The following is a 27,557-nucleotide window of genomic DNA, read 5'->3' on the forward strand; positions in this document are numbered from 1 at the left end:
CACACTGAAAAATTTAGAAAAAGTCATAGCGCCACCTATTGGTAACAAGTAGTTTAGAAATTACATTTGCGTCTATTATTGCTCCAAACTTTGTCATATCCTTCTGGAAACTGGTCAGCCCAGTCTTCACCCCCTGACAATGCCAAAGTGTGAAGATTTTAGCGTTTGATAAAATGCTGTTGCCGTGGCAACGTGTTGTTGTTGTGACAAACAAAGTACTTTTTGACAGGGTTAGAATATTCAACAGCTCACCAAAATTTACACACACATCACAGTCATTTCAAGGAATAACACTGTATGCATCTCTGCAGGCCATGTGCTATAGCGCCCCCTGCAGTATGTTTAATAAACAGCCCCGGCAGCATGTTTCACCAAGATCCACAAAATTTGGGAGGCCTACAGAGCACACCAGGACACACAAAAAAGCCTCTTGGAGCCATCCCCTAAACTCCACAGGAAGTCCGCCATTTTGAATTACGTGGATAAATTTTCTCTATTTTTTTAATTTTTGAGAGCGAACTCCTCCAAGGAGTTAACTCAAAGAGACCTCAATTTTTTCCAGGATATACAACACGATGTCATGATCAAAAGTTATTAAAAGATTCTTCCAGAGTCAAAGGGTGTGGACATGGCGGCCTCCCGAATTTTGATGGTTCGCCATGAAACATCAAGTGTTATCTAACTATCCTCTGCATGCTCCAATCTACCTCAGACCTCACATGATTGAACACAGTCCTGTCCTGATCATATTTATAGGCCAAAATACATTCACAGCATGTGCCATAGCGCCCCCTACAGCATTTAAATAAAATAGCCTCCACAGGGACTTTCACCTATGACTATGAAATTTGGCATGCATATGTAGCACGTCAGTGTAAACAAAAACGTCTCTTGGAGTCATTCTCTAAACCCAACAGGAAGTCCACTATTTTGAATTAAATGTCAGATTTTTGGTCATTTTCCACAATTGATTTCTCACAGGTAATAGCTCCAAAACACCTGAAATTGGGACAAAATATAAAACACGCCTTCAGGTTGCATGTTTGTGAAAATTGTTCACAAAACTCAAAGGGTGTGGCCATGGCAGCCAACTGAACTTTCATGTTACGCCATGAAGCAGGACGTCTTGTGTAAATCCCCTGTACATGCTGCAATCTGCCTCAAACTTTACATGTTTGAGCACAGTCCAGTCCTGATGAGTTTCATAGACCAATATACAGTCACAAAGATAGCGCCACCTGGTGGATGGACAGAAAGTGCTGCATAAATAGCCTGAACATGCTCCAATCTGCCTGAAATTTGACCTGTGTGCTCAGAATCCAGCCCTCGTGACATTCATGGGCCTAAATACACTCTCAGTCGCAGCATTGCCTGGTGGAAATGCTTGGGGTCGCCGACCAGCAAGGATGCGAGGACCCGTTCAACGCTGCTTGCAGCTTTAATTTCTTTGTGTATTCCAAAGCAAATGTTTTTATTGAAAAGAATTGCCACACCTCTTGTCCTGCTCCTTGGACAGCTTGCAAAACAAACTTGTCCTACCCATTCCCTCTTTAATTTTTTGTGCTCCAAGTCATTTAAATGAATCTCCTGCAGAAGAGCAATAGAGCATTTAAGTGATTTTAATTGATTTAATATTTTTTTCCTTTTAATAGGGTGGCCCAGTCCTTTGACATTGTAACTAATAATATTTAACTCCGTCGTAATGAGATTATTTTATAGTTATAACACCACTGTCTGTCATCTCTCTGTATTGTCTCATATCTAGTTCTTCCATGGATTGTATAACTTACATTTTAATAAGCGCGGACAAGAACGTGTCAAGGAAATGAAAAACAAAGATTGAACATGAACAAGAACATGACTCCCAAAATCTCGACTAGTTTGTTTAAACCAACCCAATGTGATCACAATCACAATACGTGGTCCAACATAAAATAGCCCCCGGTGTTCTTCGGGCAGAGCGGCGTGGCTCATGCATCGCTCCGGAAAGGTTGCACAAAGTGCGCTCAAAATCACAAACCAAAGTAAACACAAATTTCCCTGGTGAGACTGATGCCCTGTAGCTGTCATATTGTATCACATGTTGGGGACAAGCTGGGCAGGTAGTCATCAAACCACTGGAGTCTCTTTACAAACAGACTTTGAAAATCCTGGACAAAAAATCAACGCAATATCACCATTGCAGGATTTTAGATAAGCATCGTCTACAGAGTTTTGAAAATTTTAAGTTATTTTAATTCAATTCAATTCAATTTTATTTATATAGCGTCAAATACAGTCAAATTGTCTCAAGACGCTTTACAGAACCCATATGCCTGACCCCCAGAGCAAGCCCAAAGGCGACAGTGGCAAGGAAAAACACCCTTTTAACAGGGAAGAAACCTCGAGCAGAACCCGGCTCTATATAGGGGGGACCCATCTGCCTGCTGGCCGGGCGGGTTGAGAGGGACAGAGGAGGGCAAGGGGGAGGGATGGGAGAAGAGGGAGGGGTGGGAAAGCAAGGAAAACACAACACACATTTGGATACATGCATGACAGGATATGTGAACCAAACAAAGTATAAGCTAACATTGAAAACTGACTCATAGTTTACTCTGATGATGTACGGCTCTGACATTAAACATACTCCATATATAGCTAGCAGTAAAATTCAAACAGTAAGTAAGTTAGCATAACAAGTATAGTGAAGGCGATGCAGAGTTGACTGGTGGAAAAGGGGAGTTGGAAGCAGAGGGCTGGAGGAAGGTCAGCAGCAGCATCCCACAGTGGACATGGTGGAGACTGGACCAGCTGGTGGAACATCGACCGCAGATCTGAAGCATCCAGCTCTGGGACCAGGGACACTCGGAGAAATAGCACAGGGGGAAACAGAGTGAATGTACTGCAATAACGGTATACATATTAAATGTAAAGGTAGATAGAGAAGGGCTCAGTGCGTCAAGACAAGTCCCCCAGCAGCCTAGGCCTATAGCAGCATGACTAGGGGCAGAACGAAGGGACGTCCAAGAGGGAGTCAGCTGTGCAAATGAAGACACAAGCCGAACCCCTGTGGATCACCCAGTCAGCCCCAACTATAAGATTTGTCAAAAAGGAACGTCTTAAGCCTGGTCTTAAAAATAGAGAGGGTATCTGCCTCCCGAACCCAAACTGGGAGCAGGTTCCACAGGAGAGGCGCCTGATAACTGAAGGCTCTGCCTCCCATTCTACTTTTAGAAATTCTAGGAACAAGAAATAAGCCTGCAGTTTGAGAGCGAAGAGTTCTACTAGGATAATATGGTACTAACAGATCTTTAAGATATGATGGAGATTGGTTATTAAGAGCTTTATATGTCAGAAGAAGGATTTTAAATTCAATTCTGGATTTAACAGGAAGCCAGTGAAGAGAAGCAAGTATAGGGGAAATATGATCTCTTTTGCTAACTCCTGTCAGTACTCTCGCAGCAGCGTTTTGGATCAACTGTAGATGTTTAAGAGAGCTATTTGGACAACCCGATAATAAGGAATTACAATAGTCAAGCCTGGAAGTAACAAAAGCATGAACTAATTTTTCTGCATCACTCTGAGACAGAATGTTCCTGATTTTTACAATATTACGCAGGTAAAAAAAAAGGAAGTCCTACAGACTTGCTTTATGTGTGAGTTAAAGGACATGTTCTGGTCAAAAATAACTCCAAGATTCCTCACAGTAGTACTGGAGGCCAATGTGATGCCATCCAGAGTAACTATTTGCTTTGAAAGCGAGTTTCTAAGATGTTTGGGGCCAAATACAATGGGAGAGGGAGAGAAAGAGGCAGAAGCCATGCTAACAACACGACACAGTGCTGAAACAGGAAATGACGCAATACGCTCACCGTAACGTCAGACGTCGCCTGCAGAATCCCAGATCAGGATTTTCAAAATATTTTCAAATATGTGTCTTGTTCTTAAAATTTTAAATGGTTTGGCCCCTCCTCCGCTGCAACAGTTTGTCCAGTATCGCTTGTCAAAGTCTATTAAATCCACAAGGATATCCTCCACTACTGACTGTGCAATACCTCTTCGATGCACCACCTTTGGACAGTCAGCTTTTTCTGTAAAAGCTACGGCTCAGTGGAATGCCCTGCCTGATGACATTAAGACCTGTAGTTCTATCAGCAGTTTTAAAAACAAACTGAAAAACCTGCTTAAGAGCACTCAGAACTGCAACCATTAATGTCTTTTTAATTGTCATTTATGTGTGACTGTGTGTACATGTCGACTTTTAAGAGTGTGTGTGTATAATGTTTTGATTCACTGTCATGTATTTTAGTCTACCATGTTCTTTTAATTGGCATTTTTGTGTGAGTGTCTGTGCTTTTAAGTGTGTGTGTGTGTGGGTGGAATATTTTGTTTCACTGGTCATGTACTTTTTTATAACGTAATGTGATTTTATTGTGACTTGCTGGGGGACTGCAGATGAAAATTAGCTTAAAGCTATCTCTGGTACAATGCATCAAATGGAAACATTTATGTTTAATATTGTACATGGTCCCTTCTTAAATAAACTCATAATAATAATAATAATAATAATAATAACGGGTCTCATAACACAAGATGCGGTCTATTTAGACCCCCATGGTTACACACACATAATGAAAAGGAAAAACAAATGGAGTAACAGTGACTTGGATTATATCACCCCAATATTAAGATAATTTTCATACCTTTACACGTAGTCAAGTGACATAATTAAACGGAGTTTCTCATACCACCTCAGATATAAGCTCTTAAGTCCGCGTCTGACAAGGACTCTCCTCTTCCTTTTCTTCCGCTCTCCCATCGGCTCCAAGGTTCCCTGGAAAACTCTCTATTAATCTTCTCTCTTTCGCTGACTTGAATCGGGATGCCCATCTCCTGGAGTGTTGGTATAGCGTCAACGAGGGTCGGGAAGGTCTTCACACCGCTATCCAGGTTGATGCGTAATTGCGCAGGGAAGCGACATCTGGCCTGAATTCCCTTTTCCTTAAGTTGTTTGATAACACCCCGCAGCCGCGCTCTCTTCCTTTGGACTTCGGGGGAGTAGTCTTGGTCAAAATATATAGCCTTGCCCATAAAGCTCACCTGTTTTTGAGCCCATGCTTGCCGTAAGATCGCCTCTTTCACAGTTTAGTGCACGAAGCACATGATGATTGAACGCGGCGGCGGCGTGTCGGAATGCTTTGGTCCAATGGCTCGGTGTGCCCGCTCAATGTGCACATCCTCTTGTGGGAAATTTAGCGTAGTTTTAATTAGTTGTTTCACAAACCTGATCATGTCCTCTTTCTCACTCTCCTCTGGGACCTGATAGATTCTCAGGTTGTTACGGCGTAGTCTATTTTGTAGATCTTCACATTGATTTGCTAAAGTAGCCTCTCTCCGCAGCAAGTATCGGAGTGCCCTCTCATTGCGCTGGCTAGTGTCTTCAGTTGAGCTAATCCTACGCTCAGCTTCATCAGCACGATGTTCAAGCTTGTCCATTCTTTCTTTAACAGCGTTTACCGACTCCTCTACCCTCGACAGCGAAGCCTTGGTTTCGCAAAAAGCTGCTCGGTTTTCTTGTCTTAGCTCTTTGAGCTCTCGAAGAATTTCAGCCATGCTCATCTGGTTAGCTGTAGCAGTGGAGCTTGCATTAGCTTCCAAGTTAGCTTGCGGTGTATTGCTTTTATCTTTCAACTCTTTCTGCGAAGCTTGTTTTCCAGCATTGAGTCTTGTTGTAGCCATTATCTTATGTCACTCAGCTTATGGGGTTCGTATTACTTTTCATCTAACTAGTAAAATTGTCACTGATTTCACGGGAGCCAACACCGACACGTCTGTCTTACATGATAGCGCCACCGGAAGTCATCAGAATTAATGTTTTCATTAAAATCACATTATATTTGCATGTAGCTCTGTGTTTTCTGGTCCAGGAATTGGGTGATGTGTATGATCCAGCACCCACAGCCAGTTGATGTCATGTGCTTTACGTTCTTATTAGATGATGTTGATACTGTGAAAAGTATCAAGGTCATCTTGCAGGTGTGGCAAGAACACTTAGTGGCAACAAAATAGGTGTGCCATGTTGGCAATGCTGAGGAATCCCTCTTCAAGACAGTGGAGAACATTATAGTAGCTGCTCGTTACTGCCACCCACAGGTCTCTCCACAGTTGCGCATTCTTGGAAAATTATAAAATTGCTTAAAAATATATTTTCACTTCATATAAAAAATTAACTGACACTCAACTTCTCACACGACTAATTAAACAATTAAAAGACAACATCATTAAGGTGTCTTTTATGAAGCATTTTTATCAACAAGTACACAAAATAGACTTATAATCTAATAAATTTACTGATTAAAAGCAGGCCTTTCTTCTTTGTTTTGTGCTTATGCATAACTATTTAAAATTGGATCATAACATTATAAATTGGAATAAACCTGCTCATAGTTAAAGGCTAACATACTACCGAAACATAACATTTATGAGGTGGCTACTTTGATTTAGGATTATCTCTTCTGTTCAACAAACAGTTGATTGTGTATACTTTTGCAAGATGTGAAGCTGCCCTGTCCAGTGCCACCACAGTAAACATGAGGCATGCGACGTCCACATTTTATACCCCTTGATCACTATGCACCCTAAATGGATGCATACCACTTTCCCAGAACATAGATGTAATGTTGGTTAAATCACATGGTATGGGTTAAATATGAAAACAAGTCAATGAAAGTGAGTGAGACATCTGAGAAAAAAATTATCATTACAAAATTAATCTGATTTGTGTGGGTGGTATGACGTGATGCAATGTATTGTACTGCAAACATTTCTAGTTTAACAAAATACATATCTGCCTGAGAGGAAACCCAAGCTTCTCCACAGATTCTTGGAAGACAGTACGAGTGGTTGATGCCAGCTTTTTGGACGCTGTACCAAGATACATTATCTGCAGTGCAAAGCAATTGTACCACTATGAGATGCTCAAGTATTTAATGTATATGAAGAATATGTACACTTAGTCCTTAGAAATGTGCTTATCCTGCAAGAAAAGCCATCACTGTGTTTCATGGCGAAAAATAAATAGTTTTGGTGGGCTGCCATGGCCACGCCCTATGACTTTTGTCGAACATTATGACAAATTTTCATCAGACAGACCTCTTGAATATGCAGGCTACATTTGAGGACTTACAACCGATGAGGAATTCATCTTAAATAGATTTCACAGCTAATTCAAGATGGCCGACTGGCTGTTGGGTTTAGATGATGGCTGTAATCCACTTTTTCGTGTGTCCTGATATGCTGCATATGCTTAGCAAATATTGTAGCTGTTGATGAAATGTCCTGTCAGTTAGGCTAATGACCACATTTGAAATTTTGCAACATGGAGCCATTTTGGCACAAACGTGGAATTCCCGTAAAATATAAAATTTTTCGCCGGTCCTGATGTGTGTGCAAAGTTTCACGCATTGTGGGGTATGTTTAGGCCACCAAATTTTCAATTTTAAATGCAACAGAAAAAATAGCAATGATAAACCTATGGATTTCAATAGGGCAGTGTTTCCCCTGGGTTGAAATTGCTGTGAGGTGGTGGGGTGTAGGCAAGGGGCGGAAAAAATTTGAAAATCAAGATGCAAAATGGGCCATTCTGGCACAATTTGGAGCACATTTTGTTGTATTTGTAGCCATTTTCAAAAACTAAATTAAATAAAATTTTCGTGTTTCTTTTCTAAAAATTAGTGATTGGGAGAAAATATGACAAATATAAACCCACTTGTCCTTGCGATCAAAACATGTCAACTCGTCTAGTCTATTATATTCTGGTCAGATTTCCACAAGCCATTCCAAAATGCCACTTCAGTTATTACAAATTTGAAAAAGATGACAAAGGACTTGAATCTGGAATCAAGTGGTGACTTTTACTTTTTTCCTAAAAACAACTACATGTTAGGTACCGAATTCCCACTTCATTTTTATTTATAATAAAAAGGTTATGTCATGACCTTCATTTTACTTAGAAATGTGAAAGAAAACTTCAACTCTGGGTTAACAACTGGTTTTCTGAAGGAGTTAGTTCTGTTTTCAAAACTGTTACCTTTTTGAACACAGAACTAGAATTTGAACACAGAATTTGTTTTGCCATTGAATGATATAATTTCGGGCACTCTATAAATCATTTTATCAAAAGAAACTAGGAACTTTATATTCCGTTGAAATCATTTGTCTCGTTCGTGAGAATGGGTTTTGTCGTGCCTGAATGTTTTAACGGGAGCCATTTTTGCAGTCACTGTCAATTTGTATCGCCGCGGACAACAAAACAGTAAGCAAACTCAGTAAAGGAAGCGAGATCGATGCCTACACTGCGTTGCTCACTTTATTTTGATGACATGCGATAGTTTTGATACTTAATTTGACATGTCTGTGATACACACCTGCTTTTAGCCCCGAAAAACGAAACGATGGAGCGCTGCCGCTTCTTGTCCGCCATGCTTGTTGACGCTAGGAACGTTTGCCAATCGGAACGACCGACATTTGAAACATGATCTCGCGGGATGTCATACGAGAACTGAGTGTTACCGACCAATGGGGATGTGCCTTGCTGTCTTCAGCCACGGCGAGAAAAGGCTGCCATTCTGGCTTGTTGATTTCAGCGGCGAATATACCGGACTTATGTGTCAATGCTTTCTAATATTTAGCATTACTTTTTTCTTTTTTTTCTTTTTTTTTTTTGGCGCGGACCAGTGAGGTGGCAATGTCAGCAAAAATGTAATGAGGCGGTGGCCTATACCAGCGAGGCGGCCCGCCTTGTCGGTCATATAGGAGGGGAAACACTGATACGGTCTTCGCACAGCTCGTGCTTGGACCCTAATTACCAGATTAGTTTATGTCAACAAGGCGCATAGTAGCTCTGACGCAGTTGTACCCTCAGTCCTCTGGCTTCCAGAACTACCCAGCTGCTGAACGTGTTGTCAGTGTGGCCTTATTACTGTTTTGGTCAGTCAAACTTTAACATAAACTCAGATTTAGTGCTTCTGTACTCTCACTGTACAATAAACGTTCGAATAACATTTGGACAACTTTAGCTGCGCTCGCAAAACTGTAACAGGGGCATGTTGTTAAAAGCTCCTTGCAGGTATTATCTAAAAAATCCTGTTCTTAACAAATATGTCATGCATTACCAGTTACTCTCCCAAAAACAAACGACACAGCTGACAAGTGTAGGGTTAGTGCACTTACCAAAGCGCCGCCGTTACCGCTGGTTGTCATAGCCAACCACAGTCCTGTGCCGTCAACAGTCGGCATCACATGGCCAGAGGAGCGTCACTTGATTGGCTGGCCGTTGGTTTGATTTAGTCCAGGATCGATTATTTATGCCCAAGTCCCCGGATGTCAACAATTTTTTGATGGTGAGTTTTGAACACATTGAATTTTTAATTAGTTTTTAAAATTTTGATGAGCTAAATTCAGGCATAAAAAATCGCATACATACTTTTGATGCAAAAAACTCCGTTAATTCAACTCGGCTTTTAAAAATTCAAAATTGGATGGGTCTGATTTGCTTCAATATTAACGTTGCTGTTAAGATGACTATTGACCCAGTAGATTTTTGTCATATTTCCAGAAGACTTGTAATGAATCTAGAAAAGAAACAAAATTCTAAATTATTTTTATTGTGACAAAGACACATGATTTTCAATTATTCTTTCATAGTAAAATTCATCAGTTTATGAGTCATTGGAATCTCTCGACTGCCATTTAGTTTGCTGCACATAGTATGGTAACATCAAAACATGAGTTAGTTGCATCTCCCCACCCGTTTCTTTCGTACAGCATGGCAATATTTGGCCTTGCATGCTGACGCGTAGTTGTCTCAGTTTGAATACCATGGTTATGCATTGATTTGCACTGAAAGACTGAAAATGTCATCCATCCATCCATCATCTATACACCGCTTAAACCTCATTAGGGTCGCGGGGGGTGGGGGGGCTGGAGCCTATCACAGCTGACTTGGGGCGACGGCAGGAAACACCCTGGACAAGTCTTGAAAATTACACGTGATACTAAATATTTTAATGAGAAAATATTTTCAGGGTGTCACCTACCTCAGATTGTCTGATATTACTTCTTTAAACTGAGCACAGGCTGAACGTGTATTTTACTAAACATCTATGTAGAGATTGTAGAGGTGTTTAGGGAATGACAATGAACTATAATTCATTGTTGTTCTCTAAACACCTCACATGTAGGCTGCGATAGATGCTGCTAGGGCACTGCAGCATACTCAGACAGGCGTTTGACCAAAAATTACTTTGAAAAGAGTGGCACAAGTCATTATAATGTCCGGTTTACGAAAGGTGAGAAGAAACGATTTTATCTTGATCTATTTTTAAATGTCAGTGCTGCAGTTGATCTTGTTGATATAATTGTGGGAAACCAAGATGATGTGAATAATATTCAATTTTGTAAGCCTAGCACTGTCTTAGCCATTTTAATTGAATGTCTTACTATTCCTACTCTACTGAGTCAGTCTACCTGCCTGCACCAGCAGTCTCCTCCTGTTACTTCCCATTCTCACTCCCCATTTTGTTATTTTGAATTATCAGCTGCAGATCACTTCATCTATGAAATGCACAACAGCTGAATTCAACAAGAGAACAGCTTTTTCACACATCAGACAGGGACAAACTGACAGAGCCATTCAAGGAGAAAAGTACAACTTTCAACGCTGCTACCCATGTCAGTCAGAGAGACACCAAAACAGCCTATTCGTCATCATGCACTTGTATGAATGAGACTAGTTGAAATTTGAACTTGAATTAATTTGAAAATTTGAGAATCAATGGCCTAAAGACTTCTCAGAACAGAGGAGGCTTCTCAACGAACAGTACTCATAGCAAAAGACTCAAAAATTTAGACAAAGTAACCTGCAAAATGCACACTGCTCCTACATCTGTGTTTCCAGTGGAGACACATGCATTAATGTATGCTATCTGTCTACCAAATCTAATGGTCAAGGTCATGACTGCTATCTGTATCATAACATATTATACCATATTACCCAGCTCTAATCTTTTATGTCTTGTTTTATCTCACTCTGCAGACCTGATCACCTAAGCTGTCATGTCAAGCATGTCCATTCCTCCGAGAGGCCATTTAAGTGCCAAGTTACGGTAAGAGTCATGACTGGGTCTTCTATGCGTAGTGCTATTATGAATATTCTAAGTTTAGATTTGTGTCATATTTCAGCAGCAACACCATTGCATACTCCAAAGGCCAGATTTGGTTAGACCGGAGCTGCCACCCTGAAACTACTGCTTAGACAGTCTTTTCATCATGTGTACAAGTGTTTTAGTTTTTTATTTTACATCACACTTTTTTGCTAGTTTCACAGCACAGACCTCTAGTCAGTTGAAATTACTCAGTGACCCATGTTTCACAACAAGAATTGCTGTAATGTAGCTTGGTGTGCCGCGGACAAATCAGTCCATAGAACATAGCTTTCTGATCACTCGCAAACCTTGTGAACTTGACAATAACAAACTTGACTTTGATCACAGAAAAGAGGCAGCAGAGCAGGATGATCCTGAAATGTACTGTCCACCGAGTTGCATTTTGGCCAAGCAGATCTTTTCCTGTGTTTGCCTTGGTTTATGTCAAAGGATAACTATGTTACTTTTTTTTGTATAGAAGGAACTTTCTAATGTCCTTTTCTTGGTTACGTCAAACTGGAATTGCAATCACATTGTCATTTTCTCCAGATGTTTGAAAAAAAAAATTCACTGGTTGCTTTTCTCAGGCCTGTACCTCTGCTTTTGCTACCAAAGACCGTCTGCGCTCCCACATGATCAGGCATGAAGGCAAAGTGACCTGCAACATCTGTGGCAAAATGCTAAGTGCTGCCTACATTACAAGTCATCTGAAGACACATGGCCAGGCCAGCTTCAACAACCCGTGTAACAATAAAGGTAAGTCACATATCTTTCATTCCTTCTCTTAAAGCTCTTCCATACTTCCCTCTTCTCATTAATACTTAAGCAGTAACAGAAAGGATTCAAGGTTCCTTGTTGTCATACCAGCACACATATTCATATTAGATGGCATAAAATTAGTACTTGAATCTTGGCTGTAAGCAATAGAAATAAAGGAAAACGAGGGAAATTACAAAGCACTATACACACAAGTGTGGTCAACAGATACATACGCATGTGAAACTGTGCTTGAATCAGTAACAAAACATCTAAGTCACATATCTGTGAACTTGCCAGAATGTGTTTCACAAATTGTATACATGGTTAGTTATTAAATTATAAGTAGAGATGTTGATGGGCTACCTGTCAGTGCTTGACTAATTCACCCCTGTGATGTAATGTACAGTGGAACTAAACTACAGAAAGTGGAACAAATGTGACAGTAAGTGTAATAAAAACATAAACAGTAAACTTCACAAAATTAAGACAAAATAATTTCACGTGGTAACTACAATTATCATACTTTTTGTTTGTTTGATTGTTTTGTGGAAGGTTGAAATTTGATTTTTTTTACATTGACAAATTCTGTGGTAATAAAATTGCTTTTGCTCAATCTAAATATTGCAAAATAAGCAAGATGTGGATAATGATGAACAAATAAAGTAGGATTCTAAAAAATTTAATGCTTGTTTGTGTGAGCATGAAAATCTCAAACAAATTATTTCTTCTACGTCATGCTCATAATCACAACAATATCCCCCCTTTCAGACATGCAACATGGAACATTTGTGGGTTACTCAATCCGTTAAAGTGACAGCATTCTGTCATTAAAACCTTATTCACACATAGGCAACTTATCCACACATGTTCCTCACAGCTGCATTCACACATACCCACCTGAGTACTAAATACTGACATTTGTTTTTCACGTGAGACGAGTCAATACATCAAGTGATGTATGGTACACAATAATAATAATAATTTTAGTGGACTAAAATTAAACTAATAGCAGCTAATCCGTTTCCAGATAACGAACAGCACAGTTTATTGCAGATGAAAATGGAAACTCAAAGTTTAGGACTCAACCTGAGAATGGCTGCAATGTGACAAAATATTAAACTGCAGCTGATAAATTGTGACTTTGTGTGACAGCTCACCTGTCCATTTGTCCATGTTTTGATATTTTGTACTTAAACGTTATTAATAAAGTTACTACTGTTGCCCCATGCACAAAGCTCTCTCTCTCTCTTTGGAGCTACTCTTAGATCGTACTGCTGTCTGATGCTGCAGGTTTATAATAAACTATGAAGAAACAGTTCTAAACTACCTTATGACCTGCCGTTGGATCCTGGTCTGGACTGATCTATGCTTGTCAATAGTTAATAATTATAAGAATTTAATTAGCTACTGGTGCTGTTGTTTAGTGTGCTTTTAAGAGAGTGCGTTTAGTGCTCATTTCACTCTCTTAAGCAGGTATTAAACATTTTAGAGCCAGTCATTTCAGACACATTTCAGCTCCTCTTAACATTTTGTGCAGAGAAATACCTGGATTCAGTTCGATATTGGTGAGTATTATTATTGTTTAAGCTGTTGATATGCATTTTCATCACAGTGAAATTTTATTATTGTGGACATTTTTTCTTTCCTAATAGATGTAAAATTGTTGTGCAAAGTGCATGGAAAATAAGTGTTGTGATTCTGGCACACAAACTGTGTATTAAACACCTCTGTGATGTTTTTCGATGAATCCTGGTGCTAAAATGTGGAAAAGATCCTTAAAATAAGTCAGAACTCAGAGTACTGCTGTCTGTGCGTGTCTATCCGTTAATGTAACAGCTTAGTTCACACTTGTGCCATGTTGAAAGTAATATGGAAATGTTACTTGTAGGGCTGCAACAACTAATCGATAAAATCGATAATAATCGATTATTAAAAACGTTGGCAACGAATTGCATTATCGATTCGTTGTGTCGCGTGATTCATGCGTCACTCGTCATGTCGCGGAGCCATCTACTTCACCTGCAGAGCGAGTTGAACAGAGCGAGGTGGAGGCAGATCAGAGGAGGTATTTTCAAAGGGAAGTAAATTCAACAAATGAAACATGACCAGCACGGAGAAAACAGTTTGACCGAAGTCCTCAAAAGTATGAGAGCATGCCACGCTTCACAAAACAAAGACATGCTGCGTGTCCACTACATGCGAATGCACGCATCTGAAAATTGCAGTGACGACGGACGGTCACGAGCGGGCCACTACGTGGTCACGTGACCGCGTTTTCAGCTTGACAGTCCGGTAGATGAGTCTGATATACACAGCGGCTCGGCCGCAAACTTTCTTTATTATTTCGAAAATACTTCAGGGGAAAGTATTTCTAAAGCATTTGGGGCGAGAAATAATCTGTGCAGCAGCTGAACCTGTCCTGGTTTTAGTTCACCGACGGCTAGTTTAGATGTTTGAGGACAGTAGAAGTCGAGTTTACTTTATTCAAATGAGCTGCAGGTAAACACACCGGATCGCAGCTGGAAACACACCAACCGGCCACATGCGATGTGTCGCATCTAGTGGACACACACACCTTAAGTCACTGCATTATCCTACATTTGTTCCGTTTTTAAAGTGAGGAAACGTAATATCAGTCTCTCTAGTAGCTTGTCTGATGCTAGGGTTAGCTTATTAACTGATTAATGACAGAGATAGGGCGTGTGTGACTGTGAGAGATACTTTTTATTTCACTTTCATCAGCTTAAGCAGGGTTTGAATATGCATTACAAATAAATGTAACTTGCACACTATTCTGGTAATAATTTAAATATTAAGCCTCAAATTTTAATTTTTTGACAACATCTGAGTGAAGACACTGGTCTGTGTTGGAGTGAGGCAGGATGAATTGCATTGACAGGCATTATGATGAGAAAGACATGTCCACCACAGCAAGCAGCTGTCTGAGTGAGCATCCTCAACATGAACCTCACTGACGTGAGGCCTCTTTCGATGGTTGAAGACAAAGGCTTCACTATAATGATCTTATTTGTTCTGTCATTCCAAATCTTCTATTTCTGAATAAAGAGGCGGAAATTAAAAATGTTTTTTTTTATCCGATTCATCGATTAATCGAAAAAATAATGGGCCGATTAATCGATTATTAAAATAATCGTTAGTTGCAGCCCTAGTTACTTGGTTCGACCTTGCAAGATTGCCGGCGTGATTTCTATGATTAACCTTTTACGCTTCAGTGCGTAGTAGGTGTACCGCCGGCGGTACACCTACTAATTTGCATAGGAATTTCAAGAATGTCCGACGGCTGCAAACCTGATTATACAAACACTATACGCTGATGGAAAGCTTAGATTCTCATGAATCCGCCGGTATAAACCACTTTCAGATGTGATTACCACAGCGGGTGAGAAAAACACATTTGTCCAACAAAAACAAATATTCATCCATCCGTTCTCTATACACGGCTTCAACGCACACAGCGCGACTCACATTTCCGGGTTCATTATTACACACAGAAAAAAAGATTCCACAAAAAACGGCCATAATCCAACCTTTTACATCCAGACAACACAAGCCAGTAAACTACTTTGTCTAAAACATGTCCTGAAGTCGGTATAAAATCCACGAGTCGGTCGTTTTCAAGGAAATGCACCTTGCGATGTGCGTCCAATATTCCCTGTATTTTTCGTCATTTTTTAAATTTAAAAATAGAATATTAGCGATTTTTTTTGTACTGAAAACGGCTGGAATTGACTGAAGCTTAAAGGGTTAAGCAACCAGGGTGTACATTTACACATGCGGCCGACCTGTTCAGTTGCTGTCTGAGTATCCTAATAGAGTGCATATGTGAAAGGCTTTTATGTCTATCTCTACTTAAATTAAAAATCCCCAAATGTTACTTAATCTTTACATAAAGAAAACATGGAATCTGTAGCTGTGGTCAGACTGTTCTGCATGGGCACTCTGAGGGAAGAACACTGGCAAGAAGGTAAAGTGCTGAGGGAGTTGGGAGCAGAGAGAAAGTTTTTACTGATTTAGGATTTTTCGTGGGGCTGCGTGAACTGTTTCCAGTGCATCAGTTTCTAGCACAGCTCTTGATTTGCAACACAAAGACTACAATAGTTGAAACAGCTTGTTTGATTTGCACATAGGGACAACAGCCTGCTGCTTGATGCATACATTTTAATCTGTAAATCTGCTGTGCATTATGGCTTGACAGTAAGCAAGATCATTTTAGTTAAACTATTAAGTTGAATGGAACTTGTCATCATCAAGAGGCTCAAGGACAACAATATAGGCTACCTAATTGTTGTGAGTTAATAAAGCTGGTAGAAATCCCTCATTAATCTTTATTTTACCTGTCTGGCATCAATGCAGTAATACTTATGGCTGCATGAAAACATGTCAGCTGATTAAAAAACTAAAATAAATGAATACAGCCATAATTGACACAAAGACTGGAGTCCCCCCACTTTGGCAAACTGTGTCTTGAAGGTAGTTGAAGAAATAGCATCAGCTAAAATTGAGCCCCATTTGCTTTACATTTCTTCATTAGTTACTTGTAATATTTTCCATTGGAAAATGAAGACGATTTGCTGGTGGGGATTGATTATCCATTATTACTCTTAAAACTGCCTTCTTTTGGTATTCTTATGAAGTAATAAACTGTGCAGAACCTCAGGATTGCGTATTTGTATCATCATTGCTTTTGGAAGAGGTGTTGATTTGATCAAATGTAAATATCAAAAATATGCTTTGTGCGCAGTGTGCTTTTTGAACACCCTTCACAGTCTCCCTCATTGTGCACACTGCTCTTGCCTGACAGAAAACACTAGCAGTCCCAAGTTATAAAGAAGTCGGAGAATCACAAATAAAACATATGTAAAGCCGTCTTTAATTTCCCATCATAATACACTAGAGCATAGTTACTCAGTGGCACCAATGAGGGTAGTTGTATAACATCCTCTGTGGCTCTGGAGAATCATTGTAAAGTCATAATAGACAATGCAACACAACCACAAGGGTAAAGCAGTTAGCTTGAGTGACATTCTGTGTTCGTGTTTGGTATACCATTGTAACTAAACCAGTCTCCCCACTTTTCAGTCACTGCTGTAATAGTAGTTTTGCTTGACTCCATGAAAAGCAGAGAAGCCCTGTAAATGTTTATACCTCGTCCCCTTATACACACAACTTAAGTGACCCCGAGATGATAGTGCTGCTGCCCTGTGCTTATGTAACCCCATATGTGTCTGTATTTCTGAATAGGCATAAGTGACTGGCAGTGGAACCACTCAGGGCCACGAAAAGGTAATCCAGTAGCTAGTAGCAAAGACCCCTGAACACTCAATTATCAAGCGTCTGCAAAACACAAGTGGCCAGTTTTTCTTCATGTTATAAGACGTTACTTAACTACAGAGACTTTTTTTTCTCTGAGGACTGGTGCAATTAAGGTTTTTATGTTTTTCAAATATAGATTTTGCTAATGTAAGGTTAAATTTCATGAAGCAGGATCAGTAGATCATTTAAATTAACCACAAACTGGACCATAACACTCAGGCTTGATGCACACTACCAGACTGTTGATCACAGGTCATCTTGTATTACCAAACTGCCATTTATGTGTTGACTTTGACCAGATTGATTCACTCTTCATAAATACCAGTTATAACTACAAACATTTGAATCAAACTTGAATGTTTGCAGTAAAGACCATATCACAAATGACCGAGCAACAAACTGTCCACCCCACTGTATCAGAAAGTGAGAAGTAGTCAATAAGCCCAAGCTCATCTGAGATGGTCATATTGTGAGTCCTACAGTGTAGTGTGCTTCCAACCTTAGGCTTACACCGAACTTGAGATGTCGTTGATAATGTGTTACTGTTTAAAATAAACGTTTTGAATTAGAACAATTAGACAGTTAGCTGGTTAGTCTATTGATCCTGCTTTTTGAATTTACCCCTCAGGTGAGTTGACGGTAGGAGAGATTTTAAATAACTCCTTCCAAGTCCTAATTGACAACTCTCACAAAGGTAGGTTTCTTCAACAATATTACCACATCATGTATTAATGACATATTGACATTTTCAGTCACCCAGCTAAACAGCCAAGAAGCTGGGAAGGGCTGCTGACTTTCCTTGTTTTGGAGGGGTAATATGTCTGCACATGGTTGGCCTGCCCTAAATGTGCTCCTCTGTCCTTTTTAACACAGATACCAACAACGTGCACAACTCGGCCACTGCAACACCAGTAACCAACTCCGCAGCCATCACCTCCACTGTGAACCGCAGTGGCAATGCCAGCAATCCTGTCACCATCGCTGCTCAGATGAACATTGCCACCAGCACAGTCAACATTACATCACCAGTTAACCTGCAGCACCCTGTCACCATCACTGGCCCTGTCAACCTGGCCTCTGTCAACATCCCTACAACAGCACACATGAATATTGCCCACCCAGTAGCTATCACGACTCCCATGCCTATGAATATCACTGGGCCACTCAACATTGCCATGAGGCCGATGGAGAGCATGCCTTTTCTATCACAGGTTCTGCCATCCTCCCCTCCTTGGTAGAGCTTTTTAAGCTGATGTAACAGCCAATAATGTTTTAACTGCCTAATAACAGCTGGGGCCATCAAATCTTAGAAAAGGCCCTTGTAAGTGGGTTGATACTGTGTCATACTTGAAAAAGCGAACTACTTTCATACAGCCATGTAGATAGTAACCAATGATGTTACTTGCAGGAGTCATCATTACAGCATAATTGGACAATTAAAATTTTTATTTATAGTAGATCTATGTTTTAATACCCCAAATCATAATAAGAAATTAATTGGTTTTCTTACCCTTACTCGTTGATGAGCACTAGCATTAATGTAGCATATGAGATAAAGTTTGCTACCTTTGGAGGGTTTGTGAGAAGAGTGGTCCACTGTATGGATGGGCAGTATCAGTATACTCTTCTATCATAGTATTTTTTTTTTTTAACTTCACATATTGTAATATAGGAAATAAAAATAAATTTAATGGAGCACTGTTTTACTGATTTAGAATTTCAGTTTGGGCTAACCCAGTGAATTAACTACCTGAAAAATCTGCCTTTGCCTCTGACCATTAGATGGCAGCCCTCCCTGAGACTGGTTCTGCTGGAGGTTTCTTCCAGGGAAAGAGTATTTATCTTCCCACTGTCACCAAGTGCTGCTCAAAGAGAATCATTTGATTTGTTGGGTTTCTCTCAACAATATAATATTGTAAGGCCTTGACCTTGCTATGTGAACTACCCTGAGATTACTTGAATTTACCATATCTAAATAAAATGGAATTTTAACAACCAAGGTACATCATCATATTGAGCAAAAAATATATATCTGTAATTTCAATAATACCTACTAATTTTCTACTGGTTTTTAATTGAAATTGGGAAAAAGAAAAAAAAGTATTTCTGATTGCGTTTCAGAGCACAGATCCAGTGTCCACAAACTGTTTGACTAAGAAGAAAGTCATGACTTTAAGTTACCTTTTTCATCGCTATTAACCACATTTCTCAGTCATTGTTTGCAGGTGAAAGTTGGCCATTGGTGACAGGAAACTGCATGTTTCTAATGTCACAATGAACTTTTAGGCTTAGATAAACTGCAGTTTGTTGTTTTCACTTGACGGCTTAAATTAGTGATGTCAAAGGCTGCAGAACACCAGCCTTCTACCTGCTAACGTGACATGACCCTATAATGTGGTGTAGGTGGAAATTACAATAATGATCAGTTTAAGCCAAAGATTTTGTATTGCGTTGGATCGTGAATGGCCTATTTTGAAAGACAAGGGGCATACGTTCAAACAGCATTTAGACCGTCAAGGGACTGCATTCGCAATTGATGACAACATGCCCTGGTGTTTGCCTAGTTACACTCAAATATTTCTCATTTTATTGAAAAACAAATGCTACTTTTTGCATAATTTTAATATCTGATAGTGTGTATATTAATGTTAAATTGCCCAGTTAATTGCTTGCATTACTGGTGGTTCATCCCATGAACAGATTACATTATACTTTCAAACAGAAGAGAAATTTCTTCTACTTCGTTTCATGTTATTTAAAATTATTGGGCAGTTATTACATTTCCAGCTGCTGCATGTTTTTTTGTGTGTGGTCATCCCTTGCTTACCTCTTTTATAGAGTTTAGGAATTTATTTTACTATGACAAATAACTGACAGTGAGCCAACTCATTACAGGAAGGCATACCATTTCAAGGCCTTTTTTTCAAGGCCTTTGATTTATATTTATCCCCAAAAAACGCTGTTAGTCTGGTAAAAGTGACCAGTTGAAAATAATTTGTTCAACTGGGAATCTGACTTGAAACATGGATGATGTGTGATACATTGCTGTTTTTTTGCATTGTCTAACAGCTCCTTAAACTTATTTGTATTGACAGTTGTTCTTAAATGCTTCCCCTTAGGTAAAGTTTGTTTGTTTTTTTCCCCATCATTTTAGTGGACACTGATCAGTATTTAATAGTTGACGTTTTTGAAATAAATGAAACAAAAAACAAAAGCATAGCTTCGATCTGGGGGGAGGATGAGTAATGCTGTGGATTTTACTGAAGGTTCAGAGGTTGTTTAGATCAATAAACTATCAACTTCCCCCATTTCTGTATTTTAAAGTTTCTGGAAACCAGTCACTCCTCACTGCTGGACACTCCACAAATTTTTCTATAACATCAGTTTGGGAATTTTTGTCTGTACTTACATCAGGACTTGACAGTTGAAGGTTCAGCAAAGAGGAAATCTGTTGTACTGAAAACATGTCCCCTGGGTGTTGCCCTCAGAATGGCAGTATTATTAAAGGCCAGTTGTCAACATTTAGATTACTGAGGATTTTCTAACTGTAGAGGTCAAGAAAGCTATCAGTCCCAAAAGTAACATTTTGGTGTGTTCAGTCAGTAGATGCTTTACTTTAGCACATCTAGGATTCCATCACTGTCAGTCTAACTCAGGAAGGTTACTGAGAATAGTCTTTTAAAGCGATGTTCAACATTTGACACACTGACCATTTTTTGTAAATATTAAACACTATTTTATTGCCTTTATCTGTGGGAGAGGACCCCTTCCACAGGGTAGCAATGCAGGAATTATATCACTACTGATGTGACCGTCCATCCCGAAGACGAGAGAAATAAGCAGAGACTAAAACATAAGACTGGTGTCTCTCGTTATTGTCAACAAGCCCAAAAACAACAATTAATCCTCCTAAAAAATGTTATCTGTGTTGCTTCAGCTAGATATAGCTTAATACTTTTAGGAGCCAGTATACTGAATTTGCTGACATAAATTTTAACTGAAATATATGCTATGGGTAGTTTATTTAACTCAGATTTTCAAACTAGTAATGGAGTGAAATCTTACAATTTGCATGCCATCTTCTACACATGGTGCTCCTCACCAGAGACTTCATATGAATCGGCTCAACTCTTTTCAACTAAGCACTTTTCAGGTTATTCGCAGTGGAGGAACATACCACCCAATGCAGCAGCAAGGAGACTCTTCATGAGTTCTGTGGTACAGTGGTGCAAATCAAACTGCAGCTTCACAGATCATACCTGTCAGCAGGACAACCTTGTTATGACTTAATAGTTTCTTCAGGGAAACTATTAGTTACTATAAAGAGAAGAGACAAACTCCAGCCTTTTTTCTTTTGAGCTAAATTTTCTCTGTAGGTCTCACTTGCATAGCATGGGGTGTTGTTTGTTTTTAATTGTTGGATTTTTTAAATTATTATTTTTTTTTCCTAGTAGTTTACCTTTATTGTAAGATTGAGGCTGTGACCACAAAAGAAACTTCATTTTCCCACTCAAAGCCCAGGTGTAGTTGAATGAGCAGGTCATAAGATGGGAGCAGCATTGCTGATGTTGCAAAGCAACACAGGCGTTGACAGTTCATAGCCATGTGTAGCCACTGTTTGGTTCATCCCACAGTTCTCTCTTTAAGGCTATTTGCAAAGATTTTGCTACATAAAATACTGAGTTCAGTAATTCCGTGATAATTGATTTAACTCCATCGTCCACTCACCAAGGACGGCAAAAAAATTGCAGCAAAAGAATATCTTATAACAGCTTTACTTAGTCACCGCTATGGGAATTACGATGTGACTGAAGTGTAGATTTTTTTTAAGTGTACACAAAAGCAGAAAAGATTAACAGAGCACATTAGGTTAAGAATTCTACCAGAACAGGCCGACAACGTGAACCTGTCAAAACCGAGCCAGTGACAAGTTGTTTTGTGATCTCAGCCTCAACAGTTCCTGCACCAGCCTTACATACTGTCCTACAATGTCTCACTGTGTGTGTCTCAAGAAGCATAAGAGAATCAGTTTGTAGATAGAAAGCCTGTTCGTAGCTCAGACTGTTTTCCAGTGCAGGAACTCTGGAGCACTGTGGGATATGTACACTACAGAAGAATGGTACTTACAGGGCATTTCAACTAGCTGGAAGGAGAAAATGATTGTGGTTTATTATACAGTACACCACCCACATGTTTTTTCATCACATTTTTTGTTTTGACCATTAATTTCATTGTATTAATGCCACTAGTGTCCACAAAAATAGTTGCTGTCACGGAATGGAATTATTTGTTTGAAATCATTTTCCATCTTTCTTTTCAAATTTTTCCAATGTTGCATGTGGACGACTGCTTCTCCAGTGAAGGTTTAAGTTCAGTCACCACTATTAGAAGGCTAGAGACTTTTTATGAAACAAAACACTAAAAAAAAATAGGATGGCAGGAAGCATGTGGTGTCATTTGTCTGTGTCTAGTGGCTGTGAACAAGTGTGCCTGAAAAACTTTGCTAGACTTTTCTACACATTGATGCTTCCTCCACTAGATTTGCTGTGTGATGGAATAGTTGTTTTTTTTTTTTTTTTTTAAATTCAGGAAGCCTTCACCAGTTCAGACAGCCAAGTGCCCCACATGTCTGGCAACCAAACAATTTTATTATCTTTTTTTTTTTTTAAAGCTAATGATTGTGAAGTTATCATTCTCTACTTCAGGAGCAACCTAGGCACACAAATTTACTCGATCTTACTTTGAGCAAGCTCTGGCATTTGACCACGTGGTTTCACTTTTTAATTTGACCCTAACCTAATGTGAAAACCATTTGTTTGGCCAAATAATGATTTAGAAGATTTTTATTTTCTGTGAAGCTTGTATGATAAATTTGGCAGATGTGAAGGCAAATGAATGTATATCTTTGTACAAAACCATTTAGTTCAGAAGACATGTTAGTTATGACAGTCAAATGCAAGAAAAAAACATAGCCTTTTATAAATCTTTTTGTATTAGAACATTAACAGTGGTAATTTTTGTATATACGAAGGTTAGGCTTTCTGATTAGCAGAAAGGTAAAACATTCCTACATTTTTTTTAAATGTATGTCCATTGAGAATAATTATGTAAGCATATGCGCAATGTTTTATGTGCCTTTTATTTGGGTTTGTCTAAATAAAAGAAAACAGTAAAACATGATTGTGGACTGTCCATGCTGAGTTCCACAGAGGAAATTCAATACTGTCCATCTCAGCTGAATCTCTGGACTGGCCCACCTGCTCGTGAGACACTCCCTTAGATTGGGAGAAATGTATTCCTTTCTCGTTTTAGTTTTCCTTAGCGTTAGTTGAGGTATCTGTGAGGCTGAGATGGTTGCTGAAGTCCCCAGTCTGTTTGGATGTTTCCTCAGTGTCTTCACTGGCTCACTGGCTCACAGTTGGCCTGCTCACAATGTAAGTGCCTCTGTGACTTAGCTTATCGGAGTGGATTGTGGGGGATTTTGTGCCAAATCATAGTCTGTATGTGAGGACAAAACATTTTTGTTTTGTTTTTTTGTTTTTATTTTTATTCTCATTCTTTAACTATTAAACTTGGAAAATGTGACAGGTTGCGTGAAATGTGTCTTTGTTGAAAATTCAGGGGTTATTAAAGTTCCATTTTGAAAACAAGTATGCAACTTGAGAGAGAGTGTTCCTATTTCAATCTGATAGTGCTGTCACACACAAAACCAGCCTCATGAAGAAATAATGTTCCCATGCTGGTGTGGAAGAGCTTGACTTGACTGATGCTAGGCTTACATGAGCACCTTTGGGATAACCCAAATTAAGACTGCTAGCCAGCCTTTCACCCACTACCTGTTGTCAGACTTTAACGTCACAGTTGTACAAAATCTCAAAAAATATCCTCCTTTTAGGTTTTGAAAGATACCTCATCAAGCTCTCATAGTTTTTAGATGGCATGTCTGTCTAGCAGAGACACAGCCTTAAACACTGAGCAAGAAGCACGACAGTCATCTCCACATCAGGACATTAGCTGCTCTCACAGTGGCTAAGGCTACACTAATGGCTAGCAGCTAGTCAGACTGCAGCCAGATTACCCAATAATAGTGTGTGTAAAACAATAATTAGTATTTATATCACACCTGGGCTTTAGTGGGCAATAAAAATGATAGAACAAAAATAAAATAAGAGAACAGAAGAACAGCAACTGTAAGAGACAAACTGTTATTGTCTGAATTAGTGTATCAGTAAACAGGAGAGCATTGAACATCTTGTGAGGCTCAAATGTCTCCACTCTTGTTTCTCTGTACACATTCAGTTACAGCAATTTTCACCAATAAAGATAAAAAGCAGTTATGAATGACATGTTGCGTGATCTCACATGCTGTTTATATAATATTTAAACCCAGTTAGGAATGACAGGTTCCCTGTCATCACAAGTTTTTAATAAATAACTTTTAATGTATATTGGTTCCAAATATTGGTTATCTTTCTCAATCACCAATAATTACCTCCGCCAGGAGGTTATGTAATCACCGGAGTTTGTTTGTCTGTCTGTCCGTCTGTGTGTGTGTGTGTGTCTGTCTGTTTGTCTGTTAACAGCATAAACTCAAAAAGTCATGGATGGATTTTCACCAAATTTTTACAGGATGTCCGGAACTGATTTGGCTGAGTACTGACACAGTCATTGGTGTAAAGAATGAAGAGGAAGGGTGAACCGACGCACCCCTGGGGGACCCCTGTGCTATTTACCACTGTACTGGAGAGAACAGTGTTGAATTTCACCTGCTGTGAACGATGTGAAAGAAAGAAATGGCACCACCTGATAAGAAATGGGTTGACCTTTAGCTCAACCATTTTTTTGAGAATAATGTGTGATTGGAGATAAAAGCAGAACTAAAATTTTAAAAAAGCAGTCTGCATATGCTGCAGGGTTTTCTAGGTGCTTTAAAGCCAAGTACATCACAGCGGCCATGGCATCACAAGTGCTGCGTTTTATATCTGTCTTATAAGTGTCGATAAAAGGCAATATATTTGAAAGTTCTTTAGAGACAAAAATGGCTAAAACAAGGAACCTAACACAGGAAACATACCTGAAGATACAGATTCTCAGCCAGGAAGGGTACAGCTGTCACTAGATAGCCAGGAAGTGCAGATGCAGTCCTTCAGCAGTTGGATACACTCTGCAGAAATACAGATGAACCAACAACAGCTTGAAAGGCAAACCAAGATCTGTGTCCAAAGCTTTCTTCAGCAAGAAATGACCATATCCTGATTGACATGTGTGCAGGAAAACCACTGAATGACATCACAGGAGCTTCAGCAGCAGTGGTCAAACCAAATTGGTGTCCAGTGTTCCACCCACACTGTACGTGGCCGACTTTTAGATCATGGCTTAAGGTCCTACAAGGCTGTCAAGAAGCCCCTGATCAATAAGAGACAGAGGTTAGCCCGGTGAACTGGACAGCCAGGAAGTGGAAGAAGATTCTGTGGTCAGATGAGTCCAGTTTCCAGCTTTATCTTCCTCCTGCTAATGTGAGGATAGGCAGAAGGCCAGGAGAAGCATCATCTCCAGCATGTACAGTACCTACTGTCAAGCATGGTGGAGGCAGTATCATGGTTTGGGGATGCATGAGTGCTGCTGGTCTTGGTCATCTCGCTGTCTCTGATGGCACACTGAACTCTGCCAGGTATTGTGCCATTCTCAAAACACACATGCTCCCTTCTATACGTACACGGTTCCACTGAGGTCAAACTAGATGTTTCAACAAGATAATGCTCCTTAAACACATCCAGGGTCAGTAGAACTCAGCTGCAGGAGCTCAGTATCCAGGTCTTAGAGTGGCCAGCTCAATCCCCGGACATGAGCTCCATTGAAGATCTGTGGTGGATTATCAAAAGATCTGTTTCAAAGAGTAAACCAAAGAATTTAGAAGAATTAAAATCAGTAATTCAAGAAGAATGGGACCAGGTTACCCCTCAACAGTGTGAAAGGTTTGTGGGGAACATCCAGCCAGGATTAGAGCTCTCCTGCTGCTAATGGCAGGACTACAAAATATTAATTTGATGATGTGATGGTTTATTTATTTTTTGTTTAGTTTTGAACACATTCTCTGTTATTTGTTGACTTTGATACCGACAACGTTGAGAACTGACATATTGAAACTAAAAGAATAAATAAACTGTCAAGAATTTAGTTTTGTTAGTTTTTCTTGTAAACAATAAACAACAATAAAATCATTGATATTTGTTTGTGTCAGTCTAATGCAGCCACATCTTTGAAACACAAAAAAAAATCCACAAACATTCATTATAATATTTGAGATTGTGTAAAACTTTAAGGGTGTCCAAAAACTTTTTTTCCACCACTGTATATGTCTGCATCTGCTTTTATCTGGGTCAAACAATGATAACATGCAATCCACATATGACTGGTAATGCTGGCTGGGATGCTGGCAGTAAACTGAAATTGTTAATAGAAATTGCAATGTGATGCATACAGTGTGTGATACTGTACGCACAGGGTTTCATTCAGTGGGATTTCTAAGGTTTGCAGATAAAATATATTCCATCAGCTGAGAATCTGTATCGCTTAACAATTTGCTCAAAATGACAGACTTGGAACACATTAGTGCCACTCCATAGTACAGCCCTTTGGGTGGCTACATAGGAGAATTGAGTGTAGTGCTAAGCATCCTTTGTGTTTACATATTATATTGGTATGGGGCGGCATAGCTCAGTGGGGTGGCCGTCTCGCAACCGGAGGGTTGCAATTCGATCCCCCCCGGCCCGTCGTGCTCATGTCCCTGAGCAAGACACCTCACCCCCAAGTGCTCCTGATGGGTCGGGGTTAGCGCCTTGCATGGCAGCTCCCGCCATCAGTGTGTGAATGGGTGAATGTGATGTATCATGTGAAGCGTTCTGGATAAAAGCGCTATATAAATACAACCATTTACCATTTAAATATTACAGACTTGCAGATAGATAGATAGATAGATAGATAGATAGATACTGACTCTCTTCTTAGGGGCTGGTTTGCCCTACTGTAGTCTCCTTGTAATCTGTGCCATTGTGCTTCTGTTGCTCTGTGATCTGGGCTTCTGATGTTTTCCTGAAATGAACGCAGCAGTTTGTTGTTGGGTGCCCCAGAGTGACATCATTGGTCCACCGAGCAGCTGTCACGCAGCCAGCACGCTCCACTGGTTACACGCGGTGACAATCAAGGCGATTATCGTGACGTCATTGTGGTTCGGTTCGGTGATTGGCTGGACGTCCTGCATAATCTCACCGCCGAGTGTCC

At 39.7% G+C, this 27,557-nt stretch overlaps 1 protein-coding gene across 3 annotated transcripts in view; it reads left to right on the plus strand.

The window, feature by feature from the left end:
• The window catches only part of LOC110972007 (vascular endothelial zinc finger 1-like), a 71,662-nt gene extending 47,801 nt beyond the window's left edge, over nucleotides 1-23,861 (plus strand). Inside the window, exons 3-7 of one of the 3 annotated variants that reach the window (XM_051958336.1) lie at nucleotides 11,075-11,144; nucleotides 11,771-11,939; nucleotides 17,205-17,246; nucleotides 17,905-17,970; nucleotides 18,150-23,861. In XM_051958336.1, coding sequence (XP_051814296.1) covers nucleotides 11,075-11,144; nucleotides 11,771-11,939; nucleotides 17,205-17,246; nucleotides 17,905-17,970; nucleotides 18,150-18,514 — 712 coding nt within the window. In that variant the 3' untranslated portion in view covers nucleotides 18,515-23,861. The remainder of the gene's footprint in view (nucleotides 1-11,074; nucleotides 11,145-11,770; nucleotides 11,940-17,204; nucleotides 17,247-17,904; nucleotides 17,971-18,149) is intronic. The other 2 variants (XM_051958337.1, XM_051958338.1) reach the window with 2 other exon arrangements.
• Nucleotides 23,862-27,557: the final 3,696 nt, after the last annotated feature.

Source organism: Acanthochromis polyacanthus, chromosome 13 (assembly GCF_021347895.1).
Source record: "Acanthochromis polyacanthus isolate Apoly-LR-REF ecotype Palm Island chromosome 13, KAUST_Apoly_ChrSc, whole genome shotgun sequence".
NCBI classification, from domain to species: domain Eukaryota; kingdom Metazoa; phylum Chordata; class Actinopteri; family Pomacentridae; genus Acanthochromis; species Acanthochromis polyacanthus.